A 12,885-nucleotide genomic window follows, 5' to 3' on the forward strand; every position below is an offset into this window, starting at 1 on the left:
AGGCTTGCCAAATAAAATCAGCAGCAACAAAAGTTCCCTTCCTGAAGAACAACTCAAGTTTTTCATAATCTTTGAACCACAAGAAATTAAAGAGAGAGGGGATATTTTGCTGAAATGTACAATTAATGGATGTCATTGTTAATTTCAACAAACTCACAACAAAGTGTTTCCTCTGGCTTAAACCTGCCAGTCTCTCGAGGGCTAAAGAGAGTCCAATATGAATGAATGTAAGTTGCAGCTGAGAGGTAACAGGTAACACTACATTATGTAACAGAGTACTAGTGTACTAATACACACCCTCCTTCACACATACCTCACACAAATGTTCATCATCGGCCAAAACCACAATTATGCAAATAAATACATGATCTACTTGATGGGATGGGAACACTAGCTGACTTCTAAAGAAGAAAAAAAAACAGCTGCTGATGATGTGAGCACAAACTGATTGAGGTACACCTCATCGCAATCCACAGACATTCACCTCTCTGATCCTGACAATTACCAGACGTTACCTGAGGAAATGTGGCCTTTTCCCCCTCCTGGCATTTGACTGAGAGAACAGGTTCTCATGCCCACTTCCTACTATAACTCCCCCATGTGTCTGCAGTACTCTGTGTATCACAGTCTGTTATTACACACTAGGTTAGAAGGCTATGTACACAGAAGGGCCTCTTTGTTTCAGATACACCCTGCAGTCAGTGAGAATAAGGTTACCATCTTCTGGCACTAGTCTGCTTTTACTGCTGGTTTTGATAAAGTTACTGTCTTTGTTAGAACTTTGTTGATTTCCCTAATATTTTCCATCTTTTCTGCCGTCTCTCTCACAAAAAAAAACACACTTGCATGACACACAAGCAGAGTGTATCAGCAGTCAGCTGAGCTGATCTTAAATCAGGAACAGGAAATGTGATCTGGAGCTCTGGCCGGTCCAGAACACTGTCCCTATTGTCAGTGCAGTGCTGTGGCTCACACTGGCAAAACACTGGGCACTTTTAAAGGTTATCTGCCTTGGGAAAAGGTTGATATCAACTTTCACAAGTACCATTCCACCCAAAATGGATACTTGATAATGGCCTAATCACTATGACGTTGGCTCTGTTGTGCTCTCTTCTATAAATGTAAAGGCCCATTAAAGGGGCCACTAAAAAAGCAAATGCTACAGATTGTCCATGATGTTTTCTCAAATAGGGTTGAAATATTGGTAAAAATACTGGTCAAATACAGAAACTAATTGACAAACTATTTTGACTATTTATTCATTGTTAAGCGCTTCAGTGTTTTTTAAGCAACAATACTGATCATTTCCTTTGCTTTTATTTATTGCTTGCTTTATGTGATAATATTTGACAATTTTTGGATTCTGGCATCTGTTGTTGGTGAATCAAGAAATGTGAAGATATCTGAAGATTTTAACAGGCATTTTTCACTATTTAAGACATTTTAAATGTACATTCAATACTTTTTTAAAGCCTACACTTCAAGACGTCTCACAAAAAACCACAAAAACAACTGTGACACCTCTCCACCTGCTTCTCTGCAGGATGTACAACACTAAATAGAGAGCATATTGAGAAAAGTCAAAAAGATCATCTTTTACATTTTAAATAAATGTGGATTTATATTAGATGCCAAACAATTAAAGTATGTAAAGTAAAGTCCTGCTTCATTCACTCAAGAGCAACTCAGAACAACACAGACTGCAAGCAACCACATCACAACTCCGGCAAAAAAAAAAAGTACTTTACATCTAATAAGACCAGAGTGTTACTCCCAGCTGATGTCGGCTGTAACACAAAACAGCTGACTGTAGCTGACATGAAATATGTGTTGTGCACAAGAATGTAGAAAAACTTCACAGATAGACACAAACCAGAACCTCAACATCTCCAGTTAAAGTGAGAAACATTAGCTTTTTCTCTAAGATGATGGTGGTCAACTTTCACTTTGAATCTCCAGACATATATGAGGCCTGTTCAGAGTTGATAAGTGTGACAAAGCCAAGCCCACGGGCCGTCACAACTCACAGAGCAAATGGGCCTTTGTAATCAACAGTTTGTGTAAGACGACACCACTGATCGTGCAGCATGAGGGGTTGGATATTATGAGCTACGTTTCCATTCAGGGATGGACTTTTGTAAACACACGCACACACATACATACATGCCTGGATGCAGCCTGCACAGACAGTCATGCATGCATACAGGTCGACATTCAAAGTTATCTGAGATGACAAGAGGAAAAGGTGCAGGAGCGACGGAGAGGGAGAGAGAGAGAGAGAGAGAGAGAGAGAGAGAGAGAGAGAGAGAGAGAGAGATCTAAAAAGGCAACAGAAAGGGGGCAGAGAATCGTCAGTAGGTGTTGATTCCTCTGGCATGGCCCACATGAAACAACTGTAACAGTACCCTCACAACAGAACCAAGGCTATGACCTAATCCAGATCAGAGAGGGAACCTGGACACATGAGAACATTATTCCACGCATGGCTGCAGCGTGAGTTTGTGTACATATGTGTGCATGTTTTCATTTTCTAGGGACTGGGTGGGATCGAACAATTTTTACAACTTCTGTCATAATACAGCTGCCCACCCCATGGCCCATCAAACAAGCAAGCATTTGTTGCCTGGTAGTGAATGAGTCAAACTTTTCAATGACGTTATGGGCAGAAACACATCCAGTAGGAAATTCTACACTCGCGCTCACAATGGAGCCTTAATGCTATAATTACACAATTATTTGCTCCATTAATCACCTTCAAATAGACCTGTTAGCTGTCGGATTAGGATAATTACCAGTGCACCTACAGTCACACAGTCAATTACTTCAGAAGAGGAAATGATGTATGCGCTAATTCATGTGGCTGCACCTCATGTACATTCACTCTGATTTTGAAAATGATTATGCCAAAATTGTTTGTCAGTGCTGCTATTTTCTGTCAATGGGAGGAGAACACATCAGACTGCAGCTGAATGAGTGGTCAGCCAGGTGGTCGCATACACCTGCTGAGCTTTGACACAAGCCAGAGGATCTAAATCATTACCAGACTTTGTGCAGGAGTGTTTATTCTATACAGAGGAGCAAATATGATCTGAGAGGTATTTGTACGTTTACAGTACAAGAAGCCAAAACCGGGATTAAAAGGAGATGTGTCTCTATTGTTCAGGTGAAATTGAGGAACACAAAGGCCAATATGAAGTTAAGGATGTGTCATTCTTGGTTTAAAAGACTTATTTACGAAATTTCAAAAATGTTGGAGGGTTACAAGTGTGAATAATTTGTTTCTCTTTTTCTGGATGTTAGCTTTATTTGAATGATTTTAAGGAGGTTAGCTTAATTTCAACCATACAGTCTATGATTTCAACACTTTTAATGGCGGTTAGCTTAATTTCAACACTTTTAATGGAGTTTAGCTTAATTTGAATGGTTTTATTTGAGGTTAGCTTAATTTGAAGGATTTGTGTTGTTTGCTGAGTGGCTTAAATTGATAAGAATATGGACAGGCGTAAAAGTCCTTAGCATTTTCAGTACATTTATAATGTAAAGACTGTTAAGACTTTGTTTCCACTGTCTTCATTGTTTATATTTTCGGTACAATGTGTGATGACTGAATAAAAAACAAATAAAGGCAACTTCCTCACCACAATAAGACGTAGTGCACACACATGTACCAGGACAGGTTTTGTAAATAAAGTTTTTGACAGTCGCTAAAGTGTTAGCTAGCTACTTCCCTTCTCGGCGCCGGTTAGCAGATAAACATCGCCTACCTGGAGGAGGTGAAGTTCAAAAGCGACGCATTTCCAGGTTGAAGCGGCGGCAGCAGCAGGACTGACAGTGAGTTAACAAGCAGAGACAGAGGGTCAGAGTGAGGAGAGGGCGGATAGAAGTCTCCGGTCTGTCCTCCGCATCATGGAGGTCTCAACTTTTCTGCTCGGTGTGGTTCCTGTCGTCAGCACGCGCCGCTGTCACACAGAGCTCTATGTAAACATGGAGGCTCGCGCGCTGAAACACTATGCGAGTTAATTATGGAAGAAAAAGCCTCTCCTCCTCCTCACTGTGGGTGTGTGTGAGTGTGTGAACGTGTGTGTGTGTGTGTGTGTGCGCGTGTGTGTGTGAAACTACAGACAAAATCGGCCGCGAGTCTCACTCTCATCCGCGTGTTGTGTGTGCTGCTGGTGTTAGGGCTCCATCTGCTGAACCCTGCTGGGTAAAGTGTGTGTGTGTGTGTGTGTGTGTGTGTGTGAGTGCGAGTGTGTGATGTTATTCGTGTTATGGGGACCTAACCTGTCATTCTGTTATTTACTTGTCATACCTATGGGGTCTTGTTTTTTGTCCCCATAACATAAATCATTACATGTAAGATAGTGTAAGTCAATTGAATTTACTCTGAAGAAGACATCCTCACTATCTGACCCACTTGTGCTATTTGAGAGTTAAGACTTGGTTTTAGGGTTAGGGTTGGGCATTAAGTTTCGATAGGGTTGGGTTAGGGTTGGGTTTTGGTGTTCGTGGTTGTTAGTGTAAGGGTTAGCGTTAAGGTTAGGTTAAGGAGCTAGGGAATGCAGTATGCCCATGTCCTGTCCTCACTAAGATAGATGTACAAACCTGTGTGTTTGTGTGTGTGTACTTTTAAATATTTGTGAGGACTATTTAAGAGCATAGACCTCACAGATTGAGGACATGTGTCCAGTCAAAGGGCTGTTTTAGTGTTAAGATTTGTTTTTAAGGTATTGGAATTATATTTCGGTGGTTTGGTTAGGGGATGCTTAAAGTTAGGGTAAGGGCCTAGAGAATGAGTTATGCCAATGAGTGTCCTCACATAGGCAGAAATACAAGAGGGTTTGTGTGTGTGTGTGTGTGTGTGTGTGTGTGTGTGTGTGTGTGTGTGTGTGTGTGTGTGTGTGTGTGTGTGTGTGTGTGTGTGTGTAGACCTCATGGGGATGAGGAAAAACATAATTTCTGAGCTCCCGGTTAAGGTGGTAAGATGTGATTTGGTTAAGGTTAGGGTTAGGGATAATGTGTTAGTTTGGTTGTCCACAAGGAATAGACGTCAAAGCAAAGTCCTGATAAGGATAGCTGCACGAACCTGTGTGTGCGAGTGCATGTGCCATATTTTATTAAAATTCAACACATGCTGCCAACCTAACATGCATTTTGTTTTACTTTAGGGACCTGAATGAAAAAAGTCAGCATCCACACACTCAAAACTGTGCTACATCTTTTTAATTCAGAGATATTTACACATTCAGTTTGATGTCTTGAACCTCCAGTGCTTTAGCCAAGCCTGATACTGGATGAACAGTGTGTTTTTTTTCCCCATTAATTTCTGGATCTGATCAACTTGTAAAGCAAAAGACAAATTTTCATCTCTGTTTGGGATGCAGACACATACACACAAATGCAAATTTACCAAATCAGATATACACCAACAGAAAGTTTATCTGCACTGTGCTGTCTGTTCGAGCACAATCTCACCCAGACTGAACTCTCTCTGTTTTTAACAGATGTCTCATCCTGCTTGAGGACAAATCCAACCTTTGCCAATAATAAAGTCCACATCATGAGGATGAATCAGTAAACAGCTACAAACGTTTTTTTGAGCTGAGCCAGACTTTTATTTCATGTGACTTTGACCAGTCCTCCTCCTATGAATCAATAGATTTGCTGCTGCTGCTGTTCAGTTAAATTATGTACCTAAAACTTATTATGAGAAAAATCTGCTATCAACAATAACTCAATGTCATCTCAACAACACCGTGTCTTATCCCCGGTGATCTTGGCAGAGCCGAACAGTCCATCCCCCAGTCACGGGGCTGACTGTGGCCTGAATCATTTGAGATATGTACAAGCAAATTGAATTTCACAACAGGCCTTCCATTTTGAACAGCACACGCTTGAACCAGACCTTACACTATTTACAGATGCAGAGACAGGGAGGGCCCGGTAATGGTTGCTCCCTGAGTTACATTTTCCCTGAAAGTAGCTGACATGCACACAGTTTCTATTTCAAACATCATGTATACGGATCTGGTGTGGCCTCAGCACGTAATTATCACGTCATATAATTATGTCAGGGACTCATTTGTCATAGAACTTTGAACAGTATGTTGTACAAAAACACTAGAGTTCATTGTGAGTGTTTACTAACAGGGCCGATGACGTTGGTGCCAATTTTTCTGTTAACACATCATCAGATATCAACAGAGCTCTCCCTTCATATCTTTCCCCCTCAGACCATTTGTAGGGCAGTCGTCACAAGGGCAGTGCTCGTTTGATGTTTCAGACTTGACTGGATTATCGATAGACGGACAGTCCCAAGACCCTTCACTTAAATATCCACTTTACAGTGCAATGAAAGCACATGTGACATGATGAGACAAGTCCTCACCAGACACTCACAGGGATTTGATTTTATATATAAGATTTTTTTTGAAGCGGAGAATTGAAAAGACACATATGGCATAGATGGGTCTCCAAGGTGAGGTTTTGTGCCCAGTAGGGTTCACTCTTCTTCCAGTCACAGGAAGCCAGTAGGAATGAGAGGAATGCAGTCAGGCAATACGTTGATGGAGGGAGCAGCAGTTGCAGGGCAGATTGCCAAGAAGAATAAAATTAAAGGAGGGAGTTAAAGAAAGATAGGGAGAGTGAGAAAGTGAGCAGAAAGTAGCTGGGGCACTAATAACTGAGATGCACACACAGCCAAGGATGGCAGGCCTGCAGAGCTCTAACGCTGAGCACGTGCTGCGAGTGTAATTGTTCTCTCTGGTATTGACAGTTTGATGTGGATGATATGAGTGATGTTAGCGGAGTCACTGACACAAACAAGACAAAACTGTTACAGGGGGTCATCCTCCTGAATATGGTTAGCAGTATGTATTTATAGGCACTTTACTAGTCTTGATGATCATTTAAACTTTACGTTTTGCCCATTCACCCATTCACCCACACATTCTTACAGTGCATCAATGTGCAGAGCTTTCTCTATTACACACTGGCGACACAGCCGTCGAACCACAAACCCTCTGGTTAGTGGACGACCCGCTCGGCCTCCTGAGCCACAGACGCCCGGAAGACACACATGCATGCAGAGACTGTGCACTCAGACATGTACACAGATACACACACACACACATGCAGCCAACGCTTTAAATCAGTTTCACTCTTTCTTTAATGGTCATCACTATTACTAGGACAGTTTAGCTGCCTCTAGCTAGTTCAGTTGTTCAGTGAGTCTTTTGTATATAGTGTAAAATTGCAAATATGTCTAAGAGGGCTTTGCAATAAACAAATTAACTACTGTGCCTCCTGTAGGACAGACATGGAATATCTGTTTCATATAGAATAGATTAGTGGTTCAGTTCAGATCTGCAATCATCAATATTATCTTATAGAAATTGATTCAATTATGACATAGTATATAAACATGATTGTTTAGTGATACAGCCAGGGCTTCCTGTTGTGTTTTTCACAATGCACCTCTAGACCTTTTTGTGCGTCTGGTCATGATACACAGGTGTCCCGATTTTTGTGAAGATCGGTGAAAGCTAACTGAGGGGCTTTTCCTTAGATAGCCATTTTGCCACGCCCATTTCAAATTACTCCAGAATTCAAATACTTTTTAGGGTTTTGAATTTCCTGCAAACTTTGGTGAGAATTTGAGCATGTCTAGGCCCTGAAAAAGCCCCAAAAGGGAAATACAAATCCTTCGAAATACAATAGGGCCTCCCACCGGAGGTGCTCGGGCCCTAAAAAGTAGTTGCACAGCACACTGTTTCTTCACTCTCTCAAACTCTTTGTAATAAGGGCCCTTGCATGTCATTAACAACGTGTAGCTGTAGCTAGCAGCTGTGTGGTAACTTTGAAACGTTGAGACGTCGATGGAGACGTGCCTGCAGCGGTGGGTAGACTTTAAAACCTCTTTCCACTCCCAGCAGCAAAGCAAAGTCAACCCACATAGCGGAGTGATAGGCCTTATGTAGCGCTCGCCTGGTTTCTCTGGAAACTGACTGAGATGCTGGAAATTGTTGCTTTACGACGCCTTCGAACTCCCGTGTGCACACTTGTGGGAAAACGTCAAAGCATGTAGTTCAGAACGGTGTGTAACCACTTTGATAAGGTTTGTGATGTGTTATATGTACATGTCAAACTGAACAAACCTGTGAGGGGGCGGCTTCTCAGAAGCCCCTGTCTTAAGATGCCTGTTGTTTTACGAAATAAGGACTTTGATAAGGTTGAACATCCAACCGCTGAACATGGTGGGAAAAAAACTATACATTTCTGAGAGCTCCTCTACACAATACTGCACAGTGTCATTAGACTCTCATGAAAATACATTACATTTCCTTATAGTGGTTTCTGGAACTCCAGCTTCCTCCACGACAAAATTCCTCAGACAGTATTTCCTTTAAAAATCCGACTTCCCTGTGGCAGTAACATTGAAATAAACTAGCTCTGTAGTAGATGAGATTTTTGCAGTGAAAATAAGTTCCCACAAGGGGCTGATGCTCAAATGAATGACTCCATATATTGTTTGTAATCTAAACACAAACATCAGCCTGTTGAGGTATAAGAGATGGTAGTGAGCTTGCTCTAGGCAGATATCAACTCATCAGTATCACACATCAAGCACTCAAGCTGATGTGACCTCTGTTGGCAGCGTCTGCTGTGATGAAGCGCTCTCTTCAGACTGAATGAGAGAGGTGATCTGTTTTGGATCACCATACTTTTTGGCCCACTTTGCGGCCAAGTTACTATACTGTCCCTCGGCAACTTGGGAAATGGCACGAACCAGCGCAAATCCAAAAGTGATTTTAGTAATTGAAAACAAAGATGCATATGCGTTTTGATTAGAAGGACTAAAACTTTCTCAACAAGCCATTACTGATGGAGGTTTCCAAAAAACAAATAATGACTTCTTCTCTAAAACCTTTTAGAGAAGGCTTTAATACTGAATGAAAAACAAGTGTTACACATTTGAAACTGAAACACACAACTTTGTTTTCCCTCTGCTCCGTTGGTCGGCACCAGCTCGGCTTGATTTAGACACCCGTGCCGACTGCCACTAGAGATGTAGCCTGAGTCAGTGACCCCGGGAGAGGGAGAGTTGTGTCCCCTGAGGGCCACTTCCAGCTGACTGCGGCCTCTTAACCTCTACAAACCAAACAAACCCGGAGTCTGATGATTTATCACATTGACAGATGCTCACGTTTATCAAGGTATTTACTACGTTTGGCTGCTCGGATTTCCCGCTTTAAACATGGACATTTATTTGTTCTACTCTAATAAACTAAATATCGCTTCTCTCATAACCAACAGTTATTTTGATAATCCATTGATCCAACATAACATAACCATAACAAATTCTTACCTATCGCACGATGATGTCTTTAAATGTCTTGTTTTAGTCAACCAATTCAAATAAAGTTAGTTCACTGTCATAAAAGCAGTTACATTTCATCATTGGAGTATATTTTTGCTTAAAAAGGTTGCATTATTTCTCAATAAATGTGTTGCAATTAATCAAATATCCAAATGTCTATTTCCGTCCATCTACCAAAGACAACTGCTCAAACTTTTGTGAATAAAAAGGTGCATTTAGCTACTTATCTCATTTTAAATGCTTTAGCTCAAATCATTTTTAATGGATGGATTGGGAAACATTTATTTTATCTTTAAGTAATCTGTCATTAATGCCGCAAAACTGAATTTCTCGAATTTATAAAAGTCTTATTTAGTTTATTGTTTATTTGGACAGTGTAACATCTGTCCAGGGAGAGTTTGTCTTTTCTAAGCTCCAGTTTGTTTTTATCAGAGATGAACTCCCTAAAACTCATTATTCCCAGAGGACACAGAGCAGTTTAAATCTGATTTATTGCCCAAAAACCACATAGACAAAAAGTCTCTAAAAACGGAGCAGCACGAGAGAGTAAAAATAGAGTGAAAGTTTACTGTTTTGGGCAAAAGAGCAAGAATAAGCTCTGGACAGGATTTTTATCTTATGCAGCATGATTTATGTATGGTGCACAAAAACAAGGAAGGATGGGGTGAGAAGCTAAACCTGTTATACAGTGGACTAACTTTTCTTTACTTTAGAATAATTTGGTTTTACGGATGTGGCAGTGGTGTTGTGAAGACTTACCGGAGTATCTGTGGGTAAACGATTTATGCATGCCCAAGCAAGATCTGACAACTCAAGCATGTCTACGTTTTTAAGACTGAAAGTAGAGGTTGAGTACGGTAGATACTGTAGCCGGCTGTTGCTACAGCATTCACAAATAAACCTCTTTCTAGCCTTTTGCAGATCGCCCTCTTTGGCTCTCTCATCTCTGGGCTCTTCTCCTCCAGCGCTGCACTGAAGGACTGTTGTTGTGTGTCTCCTCTTTCTTTGCACTCTAATACTTTTCATGGACAGACCAGCTCTCCAGGGTGACTGCATGGGTCTGTTTCCAATTTTCTCCCCTTCCCTGTCCTGAGAAACAAACGCTTCAAAAGCTCCACAAATACAACCCTAAAAGAAATTTGATTTTCTACCTGTTGCTGACCGGTTCTCCTTCGAACAGTCTTGCACATGTATGCATCTACAAGATTTAGAAATATTTGCAGCTGAAACCAGAATGAACCCAAGCTTCTCACAGCTGAAGCCGACCAAAGCTGACCATCTGCCGGTAGTAAAAGAAGATTCAGATAAACCAAACTAACAACTGGACCAAGAAACTCTAGTCTGGACATAACTGTGTCAACATCTGCAGCGAGAATCCTCTCTTCAGGCTTTAATAACCACAAAGATTGACACACTACCATAACATACAGTCACTGAAGAACACAAACGTTTTCATGCAGCTGCTTTTCAAAGTTAGATGTTTATTATGTGAAGCTGAGCCTCTTACCAGTTTTGGGTGCTGACATCCAGTGAGTGGTCCCACAGCAGTCCGGTCAATCACAGAGGCAGCAGTCGGACAGGCTGGGAGGCTCCGGGAGAAGACGGATAGATCCTGCTCTGACAGGGGAGTGGTGCTGCAGTGCTGGAGCCCCGGCTGCTGCGCTCTGACACAGAGAGAGTCACAGTCAACTGTTTGACACAACGGGCTCTCGCTCTGACTTCTCTTCCTTGCACTTCCTCTCATGTGAGCATAACTCTCTCTCTCTCGGTCTCCCTCTCTCTCTCTCTCTCTCTCTCTCTCTCTCTCTCTCTCTCTCTCTCTCTCTCTCTGTGTGTTTTCTTACTTACACAGTCTATATCTCAATCTCTTTTTCAGAGAAGAAACGGTTGCTCTGCCCTATCACCCCACTGTAACTTTTTGTCAGTGCTGCCCCTGCACCAGAACCTCCGGGGGTGGTATAGGGGAGGAGGGATGTGTGTCTGCGTGCATGTGTGTGTTGGAGAGAGAGAGGGACAGATTGTGTAGCTGCTTGTGTCTGACAGACAATAGCAGGAAGTGTTGCTTTAGGATGCACATGGGATCTAAATAAGAAAGTTGCATAAAGCATTACAAGTGTTGAAAGACACATTACAGTGGTATTACACTTAGTTCCTTTAATTCTGGACCAAGAGTATCATTGGAGACTAAATGTATGAAGTTGGAGTGTCTCAATGTTTTCTTTTATTTGCCACAAGAGCATAATTTACCCCCGTTTTGTTGCCAGGCATGTGCAGGCAGGATGAAAATCACAATAAATCAACTTTAAAATAGGAGACTAATCACGTAAAAACAAAATAATGCATATTTAATTATTGTTTTCCTCTAAATGTTGTTATTCAACCTACTTAGGTTCATTTAGATGTAAATGTGTTGGTTTATTTATTAGTTTTTCATATAAATAAGCTTTTCTTTACATGCAAACATAGAGTAGGATATGACATGCGCTGCATCTAAATGTGTTCATCAGTTATTCAAAGGCAGCACTTTACGCTGGGTGCTTATCAAAGACAGATCACTCAAGTAAGAAGCACTGAGCTGTTTTCTCTCTTTTCCCTTCATGACCCCGTCAAGCTCTTAAACACACAAACGGAGTATTCAGTGTGATTACTTACACGAGGCGACATATTTCACCACTGCAATTACGTTTCAGAGTGATATAACCAAGAAAGAAAACAGCCAGCATATTAGTGATTTAGGAAATGAACAAGTGCTGTATGCCATTAACAATTATAGTATAGTGCTTAATTACAATGTGATCATTATTCATTCCTGATTTGCATATACATTTGGGAAACCATTGCGAAGCAGAAGCAGCTATAGACTGCACACACATGAACGTATCAGTAGGTTCAGTATTTCTGGTAAATGAAAATCCCCCCCGGAAACGTGAGCGGAAAAGACGATTTGCTGCGTGTGGTTTTCTCACAGATTTGGCACCAATCATATGTGTTTGGAGATTCATTCATATAAAACAACAACATCAAAGAGCACAAACAGGCGGAAACTGTGTTAAATCGTCATGCAAAGAAATACGTGGGATGAAAAATGGAGAGCATGTATTTAAAATATTCATATCTGAATTTTTTTCTTATAAAACCTAACTCCAGGATGAAAATAAACTGTAAAAGATTCAGAGAGGTAGGGCTGCAACTGATCGGAGACAGTATATAAAGATGGACAACACGTCTCCATTTCCTCTTAATATCCAACTCCATGTGGAGCCTCGGTAGCGAGTTCTTGCCGATACACATGCTCAGCCAAAAGTGAGTCAGTCTCAGCTATCAATCATGATGTTTTTATAGCATTAAACCAAACTTACCAGGAAAATGAAAAACATTTCGGAATGACTAGATGCTCATTGAACTATAACATGCACTTATTAAACACTTACCCGCTTATCCATGTAATTATCCAATCAACCAATGATGTAGCAGCAGTTAATGTTTATATCAAACATCATAATAGTGTG

The 12,885-nt window shown here is 41.2% G+C and overlaps 1 protein-coding gene across 2 annotated transcripts in view; it reads right to left on the reverse strand.

Annotated features, from left to right (window-relative positions):
• The window catches only part of LOC117761529 (histone deacetylase 7-like), a 40,358-nt gene extending 29,034 nt beyond the window's left edge, over positions 1-11,324 (reverse strand). Inside the window, exon 1 of one of the 2 annotated variants that reach the window (XM_034585499.1) lies at positions 3,765-4,067. Coding sequence is in view for 1 of the 2 variants with exons in the window: in XM_034585498.1 (XP_034441389.1) it covers positions 10,884-10,902 (19 nt within the window). In the remaining variant the exon portion in view is untranslated. Of the gene's footprint in view, positions 1-3,764; positions 4,068-10,883 lie in introns of those variants that run through there. The other variant, XM_034585498.1, reaches the window with a different exon arrangement.
• Positions 11,325-12,885: the final 1,561 nt, after the last annotated feature.

The sequence above is a fragment of the Hippoglossus hippoglossus genome, chromosome 5 (assembly GCF_009819705.1).
Source record: "Hippoglossus hippoglossus isolate fHipHip1 chromosome 5, fHipHip1.pri, whole genome shotgun sequence".
NCBI lineage: Eukaryota > Metazoa > Chordata > Actinopteri > Pleuronectiformes > Pleuronectidae > Hippoglossus > Hippoglossus hippoglossus.